This window comes from Trichosurus vulpecula, chromosome 1 (assembly GCF_011100635.1).
Source record: "Trichosurus vulpecula isolate mTriVul1 chromosome 1, mTriVul1.pri, whole genome shotgun sequence".
Taxonomy (NCBI): Eukaryota; Metazoa; Chordata; class Mammalia; order Diprotodontia; family Phalangeridae; genus Trichosurus; species Trichosurus vulpecula.
In genome coordinates, this window is record NC_050573.1 from 467763327 (window position 1) to 467783237 (window position 19911).

Genomic DNA, 19911 nt, shown 5'->3' on the forward strand with positions numbered 1-19911 from the left:
GAAAACCACTTATATCATACATACATATAAAACAGTTCATTTTATTTTTCTTCTACATGGCATCAGAGAATGACATTTTGTAGCAATTGCTTTGTTTATAAGTAGGGTATTCACTATATCTACATTTTCCCCATTTTTAGATTAAATGTACCTTCAGACAGCATTTAAGCTTCATTTTTAAAAAGTGATTTTTGTATTCATATTTACTTATTCATTCATTTCAGATGATTGGTCAAATACAGAATGTAATACTTGAATCTTGTTACTCAACTTAATATCAGGAAGCTTAATGTCAGAAAGGCGAGCAGTGTTTGGGTTCTGCAGAGATCTATAAGGCTTAGCTATGATTTCACATTCAGAAAACACAGGCTCAGAAAAAGCTTTTCTAACTTCAAAATTATCACTTTTGTTTTGCCTTATGGACTCTTCTTCTTGAAAAATATTCTTCGCCTTCTCCAGCAATGCATTAATACAGACTGTCTATATAATAAAAAAGAAAAATCTATTTTATTTTTAAATAACATTTTCTTTAAAAGTTAGCAATCTTTGTGTTCCAATAACAACTTCAGAATTTATGTCTTCATGATTCATTAAAGGAAATATTTTCTAAGTGATTGGATTAGCTTCCCAACTAATACTATAAATTAGAATTCTTTATAACACCTTTGGAATTTTCTTCATATAGTAATAACTGTCTAGAGCACCATAACTTGAAAAGAATATAGATCATTTGGAGAAGAATTCAATGCGACAATAGAGCAGTGATTTCCAGCCCCAACTTTTGTGATACCTCAGATTCATTATCTCAAAGAATATCACTAAAATTCTTTTAAAATTATTTTAATCGGCTCATCCCCTCCAATGCCAGAAGTCTCACTCACAAATAAATTTATTCTATGTGGCACTTTTATCAGGAAATATGTATGAAATAAATAAAAACTTTTAGAGTTTTAACAATTTCAAAAAAGTTGCAAAACATAGGTTTGTTATACTTAACCTGTATAGTGCAACATACAAATGAAATGTAAATTCTTGTAGAGGACAGCAAGTATTCAAGGAAATTAACAATTCAGCTTAATTCAACAAGTATTTCTTAAGCAATTTACACTATGAAAGGGACTATTTTGTCACATGGGGCTACAAAGACATAAAGAATGGTCCCTGCCCTCAAGGAGGTTAAATTCTACCTGGGAAGCCACATGTAAACAGATAAATAAATGGCAAATAGCAAGATCTAGTCCATGAGAGTCTGGAAGACCCAAACCATTACAGCTAGGAGAAGGCTATGAACATATTAAAGTTTTTGTAAGGTAGTGTATGAACAATTAGTCATAGGTCATTAGAAGGAAAGAGAGACAGAAAGATTTCGTTATTTGTTTTTTAACTTGGGTAATACTTTGACAATTTGGTTAAAAACTGTGGCATTTTACTTCAGAATGTTTGCAGGTTAAAAGCAAACATTTTTAAGTAACATACTTACTATGGGTTAGGTGTACTTACGTGAGAGTGCAGCCCATTTGCAGGGGCATATGGTCTCATTCCATTTTGAGGGGAGGGCAGGGCAATTGGGGTTAAGTGACTTGCCCAAGGTCACACAGCTAGTACATGTGTCAAGTGTCTGAGGCCATATTTGAACTCAGGTCCTCCTGACTCCAGGGCCAGTGCTCTACTCACTGTGCCACCTAGCTGCTGCCCATTTTTTCATACTGTTGGGACTTCGATGGAAATAGAGGATTTAGAAGTGTGATAACAGGTAAGGCCACAGGTTAAATAAAGGGTGGGTTTATTTTTGTGAGTTCATAGACCATAGAAAGAGCAAGAAAGGCTTTAGGGATCATTTAGTATACCTCCCCCAATTTTACAGTTGAAGAAACTAAGGCCCAAAGAAGTAAAATGGTTTGCCCAAAGTTACACTAATTGAAGGCAAAACCAGGATTAGAGTCAAGGTCTCCTGACCCCCCCCAATTCCCTATCTGAATGTCATCCTTTGCCACTTGGTGTTGGAACAGATAACCCAGTGTATCTTTCCAGATTTGTTTTCCACAATTCTTGGATTTTTAGATTGGATCTAGAGAAGGAACACCATTCCCCAACCTATAAAACACACAATAGCCTGAGAGTTGTGCCAATTGATGAATTGTGTGGCCTTGGTCAAGTAATTTCATCTCTCTGGGCCTCAGTTCCGAATCTGAGAAGATTAAACCAGATTTTATCTAAAGTGACCTCTAGCTCTGTCCTGCAATGTTTCTACTGATTCACAAATCAAGGTTAATGAGGCTATAGATTAAAAGGGTAGATAACTTACTCTCCTAAGGATTGTATTTTACATGCAAAAACTTTATAATAAGATATTCAATTCTATTTTTTATCTGTTAAATAAAAGAAGCTTTTAGGGTTGTCTTGATTATCCAAAGTATTGAGGGAACTCTGACTAATTAAGCAATGGCAGCTTATTTTATAAATTGGTATTGGGGATACTGTACTATAGTGCAATTTCAATGTTAGAGGAAACATTTAAATAATATCAGATCTCCAGAAATAGCCTACTTCAACAGTATACTTTAGATAATATAGATGTTTAGTTAATTAAGCTCTGTCGAACAGAAGCTTTACTGTACTATAATTAGGTTGGTGTGAAAACAGGGCCATTCTTTCTTACAGTGTGACAACTGGATGAATGCCTGGGTATGTAATCCTTATCCTCAAAAAGGCATTTATTCTGGCTAATTAAGGTTGAAATTCCACCCAAATGCTATGCATATTCTGGTTTACCATAGCATTTGATCTTTATGAAAAAATAAGATGGATATTCACCTTATCTCTTCACCATCACAAGAATGAACTATTGCACTTAAGAGTATTTCATTAACCTACCAAGTAAATTAGTGCTGCATAAGATGCATACAGTATGCTTACAAAGGCCGTTTTTGCTGGAAAGGAGATTATATCTAACAAAGAACCCTTTCTGACCTGTAGGAAAAGGAAAAAAAAATGTAAGTTTTTTCTTTTAAAAAAGTTAACACTTAAAAAATTTAAACTTTATGTGAAGTGTAAAATGAGGCTTTTATCATTTACTCCTAGAAAAAGAATTCTTCCACAAAAGACGACATTCATTTGGGAACAAATGTATATACATTTATATATATATATATATATATATATATATATATATATATATATATATATATATAAAGTGCTTTACAAGCTTTAAGCACTCTATGTGCCTCATGTGTTGGTTACTATTATTATTTTAAGTTGATTGTTTGGAACTCAGAAGGCATTTTCCCCTGGAAACATTATTATAAATAATGGCTAGCCCACAAAAGGTCTTTTAACCTATAATGCAGCTATGTTAACATTGCTGGGCTTGAGTTCTGGATCCTGGAAGGGCAGGGAGGAAGGCATGTAGTATAGGAGATGAAGAGGAAGGGTTGTCTCTTTAATCAGGGCCCCTGGGATTAATCTAGATGTCTAGAAAAAGCCGTGGATTGAATGAGATTCCGCTAATGTGAGAATGACTGATAGTCCCCCAAATCCTCCAAAGGGTATTTGCATTTAAAAGAAGTTTTTTGTTAATTCAAATGATTTTTCGTTGATGAACTTTCCAGTAGTCCCTCAAAGTTATGTAGACGTCATATGCCCGATTTTTTAACATGCTACTTACAAAGTTTTCTACTACATCCTTATGGAAGAGAAAAACACATGGCCTGAATGTTAGGTAGATACAGTGAGAATCCAGAGATGAATGAATGCCTTCAGTCAATGAGTGATAATTAACAGATTGATGTCAGCCTGAAGAAGAGGGACCGGCAGAGCCTGTCCTTGGCCTATTTCAGTCAACATTTTTGTCAGTCTTAGATAGCAATTACTTCCTACTTGATCTTCTTGAGGTCAGTCTCTTCCTTTCCTTCTATTCATACTCCATAAGATTGCCAAAAATTATATTCCTAAATTGTAGATCTGACTGTTACTACCTTGCTCAAGAGAATTCAATGGCTCTCCTTTGCCTCTAGGTTTCAAATTTCTTCTGCTTGGCATTCATTCCCCTTCATAATCCAGATCCAGCCTGCTTTGGGGGACTGATAACTCATTACTCTCCCTCAGGCACTTTATACAGCCAAACTAACCTACTTAGCTTTTCTCCAACCTCTGTGCCTGGGTAGCAAAACGCTACCCTGATGTCTCTTCACTTTTCCCCAGAGCTTCTTTTAAGGCTCTAGTTAAATGCCACCCTCTTTGAGGGTTGGACCAGAGGACCTCTGAAATCCCTTTCAGCCCTAACGTTCCATGACTCTATGAACTCACATTTTCTCTAAAAGCTCCATGATTTTTCAAAATGGGCTCTTATGGCAGCAGCACTGGGGACAACAGTCATGGGTTGAGGACCGTGCTTACCTGTACATTCATTATTTGCAAGCTAGAGACTTTAAGTATTATTCAAAACCTACTTGTGGGTGGTACTTTTTTTTTCAGGGGGAGGGAAGAAGACTGAGTAGGGGAGGAATGGATAAAATATTGCTCTAAGAGACTATCTATGAGATTACTTGGGACCTGGGAAAATAAGCCCAGCATGCTTTGATTGGTTTTGATACATTTTTCAAATAGACTGATTGCTTGGCAAACTGTCGCGAGATAAGATTTCTTTGTATTTTATATTTAATAAATTCTGTCTGAGAAATTATTTGCACACTAGGCATTGTAGTAACATATTATTCTCTCTTTATGGGGAGGTATTCTACATTAGTGAATTTTCCAGATAAATAACGCTTAGTTCTCTCAATAACAAAACTTTGTTTATTCTAACTATTTTTCATGGAAATCTTTAGATTACATGTCATCTGGCTTTCTTAAGTACAAGATACCATGGCTCTTTTCTTGATGACAGTATCATCTTTATGAATATCACCCTCAGGTACTATTGTACTGAATAGGATTCTTTTTGCACATATACTAAATGGTCCCAGACTTCTGAGCTTTTATAATTCTTCTATCTGCTTATCTTCCTCCTCTGAACCTGTTGCCTCATTTTACACACAATTATGTAATTGAAAGCCTTAAGAAGAGTTTTGCCCACATCATGAGCACCTGAGCTTTGGGACAGCTATATTCTGTGAAAATGCCTTTTTCAATCAAAATATATGATGAGTTTTCAGATGAAGTAATCCAAGCTATCCATAGCCATATGAAAAAATAACTCACTAATGATTGGAGACATGCAAATTAAGACAATTCTGAGGTACAACCTCATACCTATTAGATTGGCTAATAGGACAAAAAAGGAAAATGACAAATATTGGAGGGGATGTGTGAAAAATGAGACATTAATGCACTGTTGGTGGAGTTGTGAACCAATTCAACCATTCTGTAGAGCAATTTGGAACTACGCCCATGCATTCTCTTTGACCTAGCAATACCACTACTAGGTCTGTATCCAAAAGAGATGAAAAACAAAAAGGAAAAGGACCTATATGTACAAAAATATTTATAGCAGCTTTTTTCTGGGGGCAAAGAATTAGAAGTTGAATGGCTGAAGAAGTTGTGGTATGTGATTACAATGGAATACTATTGTACTATAAGAAATAATGAGCAGGATGCTTTCAGAAAAACCTGAAAAGACTAGTATGGGCTGATACAAAGTGAAATGTACTGTGTACAATGACTTAGCTATTCTCAGCACTACAATGATCCAAGACAACTCTGAAGGACCTTGTGATGAAAAATCCATCCCCAGAGAAAGAACTGATGGTGTCTGAATACAGATTGAAGCATACTTTTTTTAAACTTTATTTTTCTTGAGGTTTTTTTTCTTGAGGTTTTTTTTTGTTTATATTTTCTTTTACAACATGAGTGTTATGGATATGTTTCGCATGACTGCATATTATAACCTATATTATAAAATGACTTGCCTTCTCAATGGAGGGAGCGGTGTTGGGAAGGGAGAGAATTTGAAATTCAAAGTTTTAAAAATGAATGTTGAAAATTGTTTTTACATGTAACTGGGGAAAAAGAAAAAACTAAATTAAAAATTATGCAAAAGAAAAAGAAAATGTCTTTTTCAGGTATTTCCAGGTGATGACTTTTTCTAGACTGCTGAAGTGGACAAAAGTCTAACTTTTGGAAAAGTAAGGTAATTTTGAGTTGCCAGAAACTCCCAAGTATTGTTTCTCATTTAAGAAATTTTTAATCAAGCCCTACTGGTGGTGCTGCATCTTGGAGAAAACTTTCCACTGTCCAAGTTAATATTATCATTCTTAACTGAATTACATAATTCTCATAAATAACAATCACAGCATTTCTAGTACATTAGGGATCTGAGGATGACAGAGAAGAGCATAACTGTAGATGGCTATTAAAATTTAAAAAAAATGCCAGGTTTTGTGGAACCTACAAAAGGTACAAAGAGCAACAGTGAAAAAACTGCCAGAATAAAGGCCTGCAAGTCATCTCTAATTTCCAGGAATAGTCTCTGTTTTGGCATCCTATTTCTGGATCAGACTAACTACTGGAATGTCTTCCATTTTAGGGAACTGTCCTGAAGGGAAGTCTTCTATTCCATTGGCTACTATTATAGCTATGAGAGTAAACATCAACACCTTGGGTGTTAGTGAACTCAAATGGAAAAGGAATGCTTGAATAAAATTCAGGTGATCACTACATATACTACTGTGGGCAAGAATCCCTTAGAAGAAATGCAGTAGCCCTCAGAGTCAATGACAGGGTGAGAAAAACAGTACTGAGGTAGAATCTCAAAAATGACAGAATGATATCTGTTCAAATCCAAGGCAAACTATTCCACTGATGCTGAAGAGGCCAAAGTTGATTGGTTCTATGAAGACCTACAGCATCTTCTAGAAACAACAAAAAAAGATGTCACATTCATTACAGGAGATTGGAATGCTAAAGTAGGAAATTAAAAGCTAACCAGAATAACAGGCAAATTTGGCCTTGGAATACAACATGAAACATAGTAGAGAATAATAGTGTTTTGTAAAGATAACTCTCTGGTCATAGCAAACACTCTTTTTTGACAGTCCAAAAGACAAATTGATACATGGATATCGCTAGATGGTTAATATCAAAATCAGATTGATTATATGCTTTGCAGCAAAGGTAAAGAAGCTCTATATAGTCAGTTAAAACAAGACCTAGAGCTGACTATGGCCCAGATTATGGGCTTCTTATTGCAAAAGTGAGGCTTCAATTGAATGAAATAGGAAGTATATCAGGAAGTATAAGCATGACCCAAATAACACCCCTTATAAATATGAAGTGGAAATGATGAAAATAGATTTAAGGGATTAGATATGGTAGATAAAGTGCCTGAAGAACTGAACAGAGGTTCACAATACTGTATGGGAGGCAGCAACAAAAAACATCCCAAAGGAAAAGAAGAGCAAGAAAGCAAAATGGCTATTTGATGAGGATAGCTGAGGAAAGGAGAGTGAAAGGTAAAGGAGAAAGAGAAAGATATGCCTAACTGCAGAATTCCAGAGAATAGCAAGGAGAGATAAGAAGGTTTTCTTAAATGAGCAATGCAAAGAAATAGAAGAAAAGAATAGGATGGGAAAGACAGAGATCTCTTCAAGGAAACTAGAGATCCATTTGCTGCAACAATGGGCATGATAAAAGACAAAAATGGTGGGAACTTACTAGAAGTAAAAGAGATTAAGAAGAGGTAGCAAGAACACACAAAACTATGGAGGAAAGATCCTAACATCACTGATAACTATGATGGTATACTTACTGATCTAGAGCCAGAAGTCCTGGAGAATGAAGTCAAGTAGGCCTTAGGAAGCATTGCTAATGATAAGGCTAGTGGAGGTGAGGGAATTCCAGCTGAGCTGTTTAAAATCGTAAAAGATGATGCTGTTAAAGTGCTGCAGTCAATAGGTCAACAAATTTGTAGAACCCAACAGTGGCCCCTGGATTGGAAAAGATCAGCTTCTATCCCAATCCTAATAAAGGGCAATGCTGAAGAACATTCAAATTAACAAACAATTGTGCTCATTTCACATGCCAGCAAAGTTTTGCTTAAGATTCTACAAGCTAGGCTTCAGCAGTATGTGAACCAAGAATTGGCAGAAGAGAGGCTAGTTTTTGAAGAGGCAGCAGAACAAGAAACTAAATTGCCAACGTTTGCTGAATTATGGAGAAAGCAAGAGAGTTCCAGAGAAATATCTATTCCTGCTTCATTGACTACATTAAAGCCTTTGACTGCATGGATCATAACAAAATGTGGCAAGTCCTCAAAGAGATGAGAGTACCAGATCAATTGACTTCTCTCTTGAGGAATCTGCATGGGGGCCAAGGAGCAACAGTTAGAACCAAACAGGGAACAAGTGATTGGTTGAAGAATGGAAAAGGAGTATGACAGGGTTTCATATTGTTACCTTATTTAACTTATTTGCAGAGTATATCATGTGAAATGCCAGCCTGGATGAATCAAAAGCCAGAATTAAGGTTTCCAGAAGAAATGTCAACAATCTTAGCTATGCAGACGATACCACTCAGATGGCAGAAAGTGAAAAAGAATTAAGAAGCCTCTTGATGATGGTGAAAGAGGAGAGTGTAAAAGCTGGCTTGACATTTAACATAATAAACTAAGATCTTGATAATTGTTCCCAACACTTCCTAGCAAACAGAGGAAGAAAAAATGAAAGCAGTGTCAGATTTTATATTCTTGGGCTCAAAGATCACTGTAGATGGAGAAAAATATGAAAAAGAAAAACAATTTTGAAAGTATTAGGAATCTGATTAGTGTAGTCATCAGTCACCATTCTATAGGAAAAATGATGAAACATGCTACCCCCTTCCTGATAGAGAGGTGAAGGACTCAAAATGCATAATAGACATCTAGTTTTTCTTTTGGATATGGCCAAAGGGAAATTTGGTTTGCTTGACTATACACATTTGCAACAAGTGTTTTGGAAATTGAAAGGAAAGCTATGGCAAATCTGGACAGCATACTAAAAAAGCAGACACATCACCTTGCCAACAAAGTTGCATACAGTCAAAACTATGATTTTTCCAGTAGCGAGCGATGTATGACTGTGAGAGTTGGACTATAAGGAAAGCTGAGCCATACAGAATCGATGCTTTTGAATTGTGGTGTTGGAGATGACTTTTGATAGGCCCTTAGACAGCAAGGAGATCAAATCAGTTAATACTTTGAAGAAATTAATTCAGACTCTTCACTGGAAGGTCAAATGCTGAAGCTGAAGCTTAAATACTTTGGCTATATAATGAGAAGACAGGACTCATTGGAAAAGACTCTGATGTTGGGAAAGATTGAAGGCAAAAGGAAAAGGGGACATCAGAGGATGAGGTGGATAGATGGTATCATGGAAACAATGAACAGGAGCTTGGACAGACTTCAGGAGATCATTGAGGATAGAAGGCCAGGTGTGCTATAATTCATGGAGTCATGAAGAGTCAGGTGCAACTGAATGACTCAAAAATAACAAATACCTAGGAGCAGGACAGGGAAAAAAAGCAAGACAAAAAGTGTTTTTTTTTCTTTCTCTCCCTAGGATTAGTACTAAGCAAATCAAACTCTAATTAAGGAGGAAAAAATATTTAAAGCTGTTTTTGAGATGGCAAAGAATGAGATTCCAAGAAGGTGCCTATCCTTTGGGAAATGGCTGAGCAAGCTATGGTATATAAATGGGATAGAATACTATTGTGTAGTAAGAAATGATGGAAGGGATGGCTTCAGAGAGACTTGTGAAGTCTTGTATGAACTGAGGCAGAGTGAAATGAACCAGGAACAAGATGAAAAAGAAAAACAATTTTGAAAGTATTAGGAATCTGATTAGTGTAGTCATCAGTCACCATTCTACAGGAAAAATGATGAAACATGCTACACCCTTACTGATAGAGAGGTGAAGGACTCAAAATGCATAATAGACATCTATTTTTTTTTGGATATGGCCAAAGGGAAATTTGGTTTGCTTGACTATACACATTTGCAACAAGGGTTTTGTTTTTCTTTCATTCTTGAGAAAGGGAAGGTGGAAGGGAGAGGAGGTGGATTTTCATTGTCTGAAAAAATATATATAATTTTTAAAAATACCAAAAAAAGTTTCTCTCCCTGCACATACTATGCCAAAGAATGAAGTAAATAAAAATGAGAAGTACTCCTCTGAAATTCTCTTGAATACTCCAGCCTACCAGTTGTGAGCTGCATAGCTCAAACACTGTGTCTTATATAAGCTAAATAAAAGCATGTAAAACTCAAATAACAGTATATTTTATGCTCAGAGTTTCCTATTGCTTTCACTAAATAAAGAGCTGAAACATCTTTCACTGTTTCAACCTAATATGCAATAAATACAAAAGCCAAAGAGATTTAAAATAAATTAATTATGCACATGTTTTTGTTTAATCTCATTAAACAGTTTGGGTGTCAGTTTTTAAAGAAATGTCAAAGGTCACTCAGTGGACAGACTTAAGCAAAACAATAATAGCTTATTGTTTGATTAACCCAAAGACCCCAGCTCCTGAGGGCTGAACAATTTGAGAAAAACAATGGGGAAAACCGAACAGAGTTTGGCACAAATTAGGTTTAGATCAACACCTCACACAATGTACCAACATAATATCCAAGTGGATCCATGATTTAGATATATGAGTTACATTTATAAATGAATCAGAGGAGCAAGGAAGAAATTATCTTTTGGGTCTATAGATTGAGGAGGAGTTCATTGCTAAACAAGTAATACAGAGTATCACACAAGATAAACCAGGAAATTTTGATTATATGAAGTTCAAAAGTTTTTGCACGAAGAAAGCTAATGTAGCAAAAATTAGAAGGTAACTGAGGAAAAAAATCTTTGCAACAAGGGTCTCTGATAAAGGTCTCATTTCCAAGGTAGATGAGGAACTGATTCAAATTTATAAGACTTAGAGCCATTCCCTAATTGATAAATGGTCAAATGATATGAACAGGCAGTTTTCAAAAGAAAAAAAAACTGTCATCAACAATCACGAAATAGTGGTCTAAATCACTAATAACTAGAGATATGCAAATTAAGAAAACTTTGGATTCCACCTCTCAGCTATCAAGATGGCAAAGATACCAAAAGAGGAAAATGACAAGTGTTGAGGGGCTATGGGAAAACAGGTATACTTAGGCATTGTTAGTGGTGCTGTATTGATCCAGTCATGCTAGAAAACAATTTGGAGCTATGCTCAGAATATGAACAAACTGTGCCTACATTTTGAACCAGCTACTGGACCCATTCTTGCAAAGAAGTAAAAGAGAAAAAGGATATATATGTACAAAACTATTCATACTAGCTCTTTTCTTGGTAGCACAAAATTGGAAACTAAGGGGATGTCCTCCTATTAGGGAACAGCTAAACAAGTTGTGAGATATGAACATGATGGAATATTATTGTGTCATAAGAAGTAACAAAATGAACGACTTCACAGGAAACTGGGAAGAGCTTTTGAACTGATGCAGAGTGAAGTGAGCTGAACTAGGAGGATAATTTATACAATAATAGTAACATTACTGAGAAAATAACTTTGAAAGTTGTGTTTAGAACTTTAGGATATAATGACAAACCATTAGTCCAAAAGAATAAAGATGAAACATGCCACTCACCTCCTGACAGAGAGATGATGACTTTAAATTGCAGAAAATGAACATTTTTGGACATAGCTATTATGGGAATTTATTTTGCTGTTCTAAGTAGAAATATATTGAGAGATTTGGGTTTTTTTAACTTTTGGGGTTTTTTTTGTTCTGGTTGTTTGATAGAGATGGTTAGTGGGAGAGCTTTTTAATAAAAATGTTTAAAATTTAAAAGAAAATAAAAGGAGAAACTTATGGGTTATAAGCAAAGCTAGACTTGGAAAAAAAGTGCCATTCATCAAAGATATGCTTAATGTCCAATGTGATGAAATTGTGGTTTCATGATACAGAATTAAAGAACGTATGTCCAAAAGAAGAAAGTATTAAAGGGAAATTAAGTTAGATTTTAAAGAAACCAGAAAGACAAAGGGTTTCGTGTATTACTTCATTTTCAATAAATCTATATGGCTATATTCTAGAAAAAATATAATGGACTTTTTAATCTTCCAAATATCAGTCTCTAGCCCTGTCTCTCCAATCATCAAGTTACCTACTCATATTCACCAATGTTCATACCTGAACCACACAGCGAAGGGAGAGATGTACTTGTGTTCCCAATAGCTCTATTGGCCCTAAAATTGTTAAGTATGGGAGGCATAGTACAAAGCGATCATTTTTAGGCTGTAGATACACTATAGACCTACCATATAACTCTTACTTAATTTGGGGGTTTACTAGATGTTCTTTACTTTTCCTTTGGGGCTGAGGTAGATTTTTTAAATCCCTAGGCAGGAATGGGTTGGTTCTGGGACTCTGGTCAGCATTTGGAACCCTGGAATTCACAAAGGGGTCTTGGGAAGTCAGTATAGATTGAGTCCCAGCAAACTAGCCTTTCCAGGTGGATTGTGACATACCATGTATTCCCAAAACAACAACAACAAAACGAATGGTAGGGGCAACCTCACCTTACATTTTGACATGACTTCATTTGTAACCTCTTTGGTACTTTCAAAAAAAGAGCACCAAAACAGTGCTCCCAGTTTACAGAAGTGCAGTATGCCTAGTCATCTACATTCCTAGGACACTAAAGCCAACTGTAGAAGGGATTATTGGCTGGACTAATTTAGGAGGCATGAGAAATTAAATTTAACTCCACAAGGAGCTAGTTTGATACTGAGCCATTCGGTACATCTTACTGATGTATGCTAGCTTTGGACAACATCTAGCTGACCTAGCCTTTTTTACAATTCTTCAAAATGTGATACTCCACTCTATTTATATAACTAGGATGAAAGACCCTAAGCACTTCCTTACAGCAAAATATAGTCAGCATTTTCTCCCATTCTTCTCCTACTCCCTCCCCAGATACTGTGTGTACTAAAAAAAAAAAAAGATAATAAGGGAAAAGAGAGCAAAACTTTTTATATAGCCTTGCTGCTAATTTATATGGTTGTTTTAAGGAGGCAACCATAGATCTGTTTTCTTATATTCATTACTCTCCCCCTTCACAATACTTGAGAACAAATTGCATGGGATGAAAGGTCCTACCAAATCCTTTCCTTACCAAAGAAATGTCAGCTTTTTACCTAAGGACTTAAATGAACTATATACTCACTTTTTCAGATATTTTAGAGAATCATTTTTTTAAAAAGTTATTGTCATTTAAATGTTCATTTCTCTTACCTGAACTTTATACAGAGGTTGCTTTGGGGTGTTTACATCCCTCAGCAGACGATGTGATATGTTCTTTAGTTCTAAAAGCCTATGGGCAAGTTGAGGCTGCAAAAGTTTGGCAACCGATTTTGATGATCTGGATATCTTATGTAATCCTTGGAGGACTGCTCCTGCATGTATCTTAGCTAGGGTAACAGCCATTCTTGGTTTGGATGTTCTCGGGACCACATCTGTTTTCTGAAAAACAAACCTTTGAAAAGTGACTGGCACATAATCTGAAAGCTCCTTGAGGACTGACATTAAATTTTATACAACTTTGTATCCCCATAATTCCCTGTGTATCATAATATCTGTTGGATAAATGACAAATCCCACAAGTTACAAGGATTTGTGACTGAATTGAATGGAATCTTCCAGTGTGGATTGAGAATACCCTCTGCCAGCAAGAAACCCTCTATGACTTGGCAAATGAATCTGGGGCATGAAGAGGTTGAGTGGTTTGCCCAGTGTCAATGTAGCTAGTGTGTTGGTGGGGTTGGAATTTAAACCCAGGTCTTCCTAACTTCAAGCCTAGACTCTATCCATTACTCCAAACTAAATTATAAAACAAGAATATCCTGAATCAGAAACATTTTGGCATCACCAGAACATGTTATATCATGATATATGTTATAAAGGTACCTTATCAGCCCTAGTTTACTGGACTTGGAGTGAGAATGACTTGGCTTCAAATCCTGCCCCCTACAATTATTGGCTATATGACCCTGGGCAGGTCATGATTTCATTTCCTTTTCTGTAAAATTAGTGAGTCAGGCTCCATGGCTTCTAAGCTCTCTTCCAGCTCTAAAGATAGGATTCTTGAACCCCAGAGAAATCACTTAGCATTGCTACACTTCATTTTAACCAATGAAGCAAAATGAGCCATTCCTTAATTAATTTTTATATGTTATCCCTACAGTTTATCTGAATTTTTAAGAAGTCAGTGCAAATTAACATCTCTGTATCACATAGATATTTCTATGTAAGTTTATTTAGTAGCCTAGTATGCTGAAATGTTTACTTTAAATGTCTCATCATTTTTGTCTCAACTGAATTTTGGCTTTATTACAGATGGCTAAGGTTGCTAGTGGGATATTATCAAGTAAATGGATGATTTTTAAAGAATATTTTCTTCCAAACTATGGTAACACCTTCTCCACTCGAGAGCATGAACCTTTCTGGCAAAGCAGATTATTCACCTCTCATAAATAAGCTGTCTTTCTTCTTGGACAGTGTAAGACAATCATTGGTCCACATTTCCCTTCCAAACCCGTTTATTTACTAAGAGGGCTCCATACTAACATCTAATGCCTCTTGATCATAAATCATTCAACCTTCTTTCCACATTTTCTGCTTTTTTTCTTTCTGTACCTTAGTGCTTAGCACAGTGCCTGGCACATAGTGGTGACTAATAAATGGTTATTGACTGACTGGATATATGCCCACAACATCTATCTTTTTCCCATTGTTATCATTTTCCCTATCATATTTGCTTTAATTCAAGTAAGCTTTATTTGGAATATTATGTAGATGCATTTTTATTTTACATCAATTAAATCTTAAATGAACCTCATCTTGTTTGCTTTGATGAGAGTAAAATTTCCTATCTTGTTTTACATTGTCATCTAAATCATGTTGATTTCTGTTAACCATAATAAACAGAACCACAGGAGCCATTTCCTTCTTGACCTTCGGTTGATTTGCCTTGGATCAAATTCTTAACATTTGTATGTTGGTGTTTCTTTTCTGGGCCCATGACCTTGTCTTCTTTCCTTAGGCTTAAACCCTAATAGCATACTAAAATTTAGGGAGTCTTTTATGAGCTGAAATTTGCAACATTGTTGCCATATATTTGAGCTATCAATCTTTCTTGTGCCTTTATGCATTCAACCTCAAGATCAAGAATCCAACAAACGGTAGGAAAAAATACAATATTCATTTGTTTTTTGAAAAGAAGAACCCTTTTCAAAGTTAGAAAGTCACGTTACCTGGTTTGACTGTGATAATCTTAATATGGTGGGGAATTCATCCTTAAATTCGTCTATAAGGTCCATGACTGCTTTCTGAAGTCCCTCAACTGATAGATGAAAAGAAGCCAGAGAAATATTTTAACTAAAAATATACCCCCCAACACATTCCCAAAGAACGCAACATATATAGGTGGCAATTCCTTGGAGACTGAGAAAATGAAGTCTTGAGGAATTTTTATCCCAATTTCCCACACACCCAACTCCCATTTGAACAAGATTTTGTATACTTCTTCCAGAAAAGTTCTTCACTACTTGGCCGCATATCCAACCAACGGGTTTGATTGGCATGATGAATCCCTGCTTGTACTCCTAATTCTCAGTTCTCCTGTAGCCCTAAGCGATGTTTGTCGGTCTCAGCCTGTAGGCAGGAATGAAGATAGCCTTCCTACTCAAGAAAGCAGGGAAGGCCCAGAACCTGTGGTTGACTACCAGAATAATTTTTTATGGAACAATGGGCCTTTTGTGAACTTGTTACAGAATCTTCTGAAGTCACAATAGTAAGGATAGGGATTGTAGAGGTGCTTGCGAGGGGAACAGAGTGAGAGCACAAAACAAGGACTGATGAGCTATGGGAAATAAGACAACTGTCCTGTCTCCTACAGGGATGCCCGAATTAGTGAATCCTCTGGTAACAAAGTTTCTTTATAAGGAAATTTGCCGGGACTCTAAAAAAAATACCTTTCTAAACCAAGGGAAATAGAAGTATCTATTGATCTTACTGGTGTGTGTTGGTATTCTTTCCATCATTACCAATTGGATTCTTTCCACACTTTCTCAGTCATGCCCCATTTTTATTCATGTCTTTCTGTATAGCCTCCACAAAGTAACCGCCCATCTCAGTGGAGGCCTTGTTCTAATTCTTTTCATATTTAAGGAGTAGAAGCGCGGGTTGTCCTACTGTTGTTATTTGCTACATGACTGGCTCACCTCCATTTTGAGTGCGTCAATTGTTGATTGCAATCTAATTATAGACATAATCCATTTTTCCATTGCCTAGATGAGATAACATGCCCAGAAAAGATATCTCTAAACATAATTACTGTTTGTTATAACCAGATCAAGGTAAAGAGGGCTTATCTTGGACAAGGCTGTGAAGCCTGAAGTTTATTTTCTATGCTATGAGAGTCCCCACTTCAGAATTAGAATAGGCAAAGAAGAAACGAAGCTATCACTCTTTACAGAGGACATGATGCTATACTTAGAGAATCCTAGAAAATCAAGTAAAAAAGTACGTGAAATAATAAGTAACTTTAGCAAAGTTACAGGATATAAAAGAAACCTACATAAATCATTGACATTTCTATATATTACTAACAAACTTCCATTTAAAGTTACTGTAGACATCATAAAACATTTGGGAGTCTACCTGCCAAGACAAACCCAGGGACCATATGAACACAATTACAAAATACTTTTCATACAAATAAGGTCAGATCTAAATAATTGGGAAAATATCAATTACTCATGGGTAGGCTAAGCTAATATAATAAAAATGACAATTCTACCAAAGATAATTTACTTATTCAGTGCCATACCAATCAAACTACAAAAAATTATTTTATAGAGTTAGAATAAATAATAACAAATCCATCTCAAATCAAGGGAATTAATGAAAAGAAATGCAAGGGAAGATAGCCTAGCCATACCAGATCTTAAATTGTATTATAAAGCAGCAATCATCAAAACTACTTGATGCTAGCTAAGAAATTAAGTGGATTAGGTTGGGTATATAAGATACAGTAGTCAGTGACTGTGGTAATCTATTTGATAAGCCCAAAGACTATAGCTTCTGGGATAAGAGCTCACTATTTAACAAAAACTACTGGGAAAACTGGAAAATAGTATGGCAGAAACTGAGAATTAGGAGTACAATTAGGCAGGAAAAAAATGGCACAGAACAACATTTTTCACCCTATACCAAGATTAAGTCAAAATGGGTACATGATTTAGATATACAGGCTGATACCATAAACAAATTGGGAGAGCAAGGAATAGTTTGCCTGTCAGATTTATGGAGAAGGGAAAAATTTATGACCAAAGAAGAGATAGAGAACATTACGAAATGCAAAATGGATAATTTTGATTACATTAAATTGAAAAGTTTTTGCACAAACAAAGCCAATGCAACCAAGATTAGGAAGGAAGCAGAAAACTGGGAAAGTATTTTTACAACCAATGTCTCCGATAAAGGCCTCATTTCTAAAATATATTGAGCATTGAGTCAAATTTATAAGAATAAAAGTCATTCTCCAATTGATAAATGGTCAAAGGATATGAACCTAAAGTTTTCAGAGGAAGAAATTAAAGCTATCTATAGTCATATGAAAAAATACTCTAAATCACTATTGATTAGAGAACTACAAATCAAAACAACACTGAGGCATCACATCACACCTATCAGATTGGCTAACATGACAAAACAGGAAAATGATAAATGTTGGAGAAGATGTGGGAAAGTTAGAATGCTAATGCATTGTTGGTGGAGTTGCAAATTGATCCAATGATTCTGGAGAGCAATTTGGAACTATGGCCAAAGGGCTATAAAACTGTGCATACCCTTTGACCTAGTAATACCACTGCTAGGTCTATATCCCAAAAGAGATGTCTGGGGAGGATGATCAAGAAGTACTGAAAGGATCAGGAAGTATCTCAGTGACACTTTATCTGAGGCAATTATCCTGCTAATATTTTGATGCCAATTGTATTGATTCTGGAATAATCATGGTTGATGATGATGATGATGATGATGAAAGTCAACATTTTGTAGTGAATAGCAGGACAGCCTTGGAGTAGGGAAGACCAGAGTTCAAGTCCTGCCTCTGTTATGTAATAGTTGTGTGACCATGGACAAATTGCTTATCTTAATGCATGAGGCAACTCTATGTTACTCTAAATTACAGAGGAATTGCTGATGTCCATCAGCAGGGAGTTCCTAAGTGATGCAACCATAGGACTGAACAAAAAAAAAAATTAGAAAGACTCCAGTTACTGGGATAAAGATTCACTCTCTGGTTTAAAAAAAAAACTCAGCTGAAAAGACTGGAAGGAAGGCAGAAACTGGTTTCTGGACGAAATTAGGTTTAGATCAACACTTCATATCCTTACCAAGATAAATGCCAATGGATACATGACTTAAGTATAAAAGTTCACATGATAAGCAAATTAGAGGAGCAAGTAAGAATTTACCTTTGGGACCCATGGATAGGGGAAGAGTTCATGACCAAACAAGGGGTACAGAGGGTCACAGAAGAAAAAATGGACAATTTCAATTACATAAAACTAAAGTTTTTTAACTGGGGGGAAAATCTTCATAGCAAGTTTCTCTGATAAAGGTCTCACTTCTAAAGTTTATAAGAAACTGATTCAAGTTTATAAAAATGAGTCATTCCCAGCTGACAAATGGTCAAAGGATAAGAACAAGTAATTCTCAGGGGAAGAAAAACAAGCTATGTATAGCCACATGAAAAAAAAAACAATTAGAGAAATGCAAATTGAAACAACTCTGAAGTTTTAATTCAGATTCAGATTAGCAGAGCTGACAAAAAAAAAGGAAAATGACAGATGATGGAAGGGCTACAGGGGAAAAAAGGCACATGAATGCACCATTGGTGGCATTGTGAATTGGTCATTCTGGAAAGCAATTTGGAATTATTCCCCCAAAGTTACTAAGCTGTGACTTATGAACATAATTGCAAAGCCTAGATCACTAACACATCAGAGAAAGAGAAAATGTACTCATATGTACAATAGTATTTACACAAGCTCTTTTAATGGTAGCAAAGAATTGGAAACTAAGGGAGTGCCCATCAATTGGTGAATGGTTGAACAAATAATGGTATGTGAAAATAATTTTTAAAAATTATTATGTCATTAAAATGCTGAAAGGCTATGATAGGCTTTTTAAAAAAATCTGAGAGTATGAATTGATGCAGAGTGAAATGAACAGAACTAGGAGAATAATTTATACTGTAACAATAACATTGCAAAAATGAAGAGACTTAAGAATTCTGATCGACTCCATTACTGATGATGAGGAACGCTATCCATCTCCTGATAGAAGTGGAGTACTAATTATGGAGAATGAAACACAGTTTTGGACATAACCAATGTGGGAATTAGTTTTTCTTGACTGTGCATATTTATTACAAGGGTTCATTTTTCTTTCTTTGTTTTATTTTCCCCAGGGCGGGGGGGTGGAGATGGAAGAGAAAACAAATGCTTATTAGTGGAAAACAACTAATTTTTAAGGACATAAAAAAATTCTTCTCCTAGAAGCCTACTTGCAAAATGTGCCTCATATATATGGGGTAACCTTTTATATTTACATGATTATGGGCTTATTGTGGTGTTGGTTTAAACTTTATTTTGCCAAACTTGCTTTCAAGCTACAATAGTAGTTTAAGCCATGACTACTAAGGTAAATTTCATAGTGTCTAATTTGTGGATTTTATGACCCTTCTTATTGTATGTATAAGGATACATTTCTTTTTAGGATTTATAACTATAGGTGTTATCTTTCCTCACTCTAAGGAATGTAAATGCTTGATGGACTCTCTCTCTCTCTCTCTCTCTCTCTCTCTCTCTCTCTCT

At 35.7% G+C, this 19911-nt stretch overlaps 1 protein-coding gene across 1 annotated transcript; it reads right to left on the bottom strand.

Moving 5' to 3' along the window:
• Positions 1-207: 207 nt before the first annotated feature.
• On the bottom strand, positions 208-15609 carry SPATA9 (spermatogenesis associated 9). Its single transcript, XM_036741917.1, has 5 exons — positions 15549-15609; positions 15280-15368; positions 13262-13489; positions 2875-2970; positions 208-480 (listed from the first exon to the last, which is right to left on the bottom strand). Exons 1-5 carry the CDS (start codon positions 15607-15609, stop codon positions 208-210), a joined length of 747 nt encoding a protein of 248 aa, XP_036597812.1.
• Positions 15610-19911: the final 4302 nt, after the last annotated feature.

What these genes read in the sequence shown, in the direction of transcription:
- SPATA9 (XM_036741917.1), bottom strand. Translation starts at nt 15,609, where the DNA reads ATGCCAATCAAACCCGTTGGTTGGATATGCGGCCAAGTAGTGAAGAAC. An exon ending in GATTATCACAGTCAAACCAG is followed by an intron (nt 13,490 to 15,279) that starts GTAACGTGACTT and finishes TTTGTTTTTCAG; the next exon opens with AAAACAGATGTGGTCCCGAG. An exon ending in AACCTCTGTATAAAGTTCAG is followed by an intron (nt 2,971 to 13,261) that starts GTAAGAGAAATG and finishes CTTTTCCTACAG; the next exon opens with GTCAGAAAGGGTTCTTTGTT.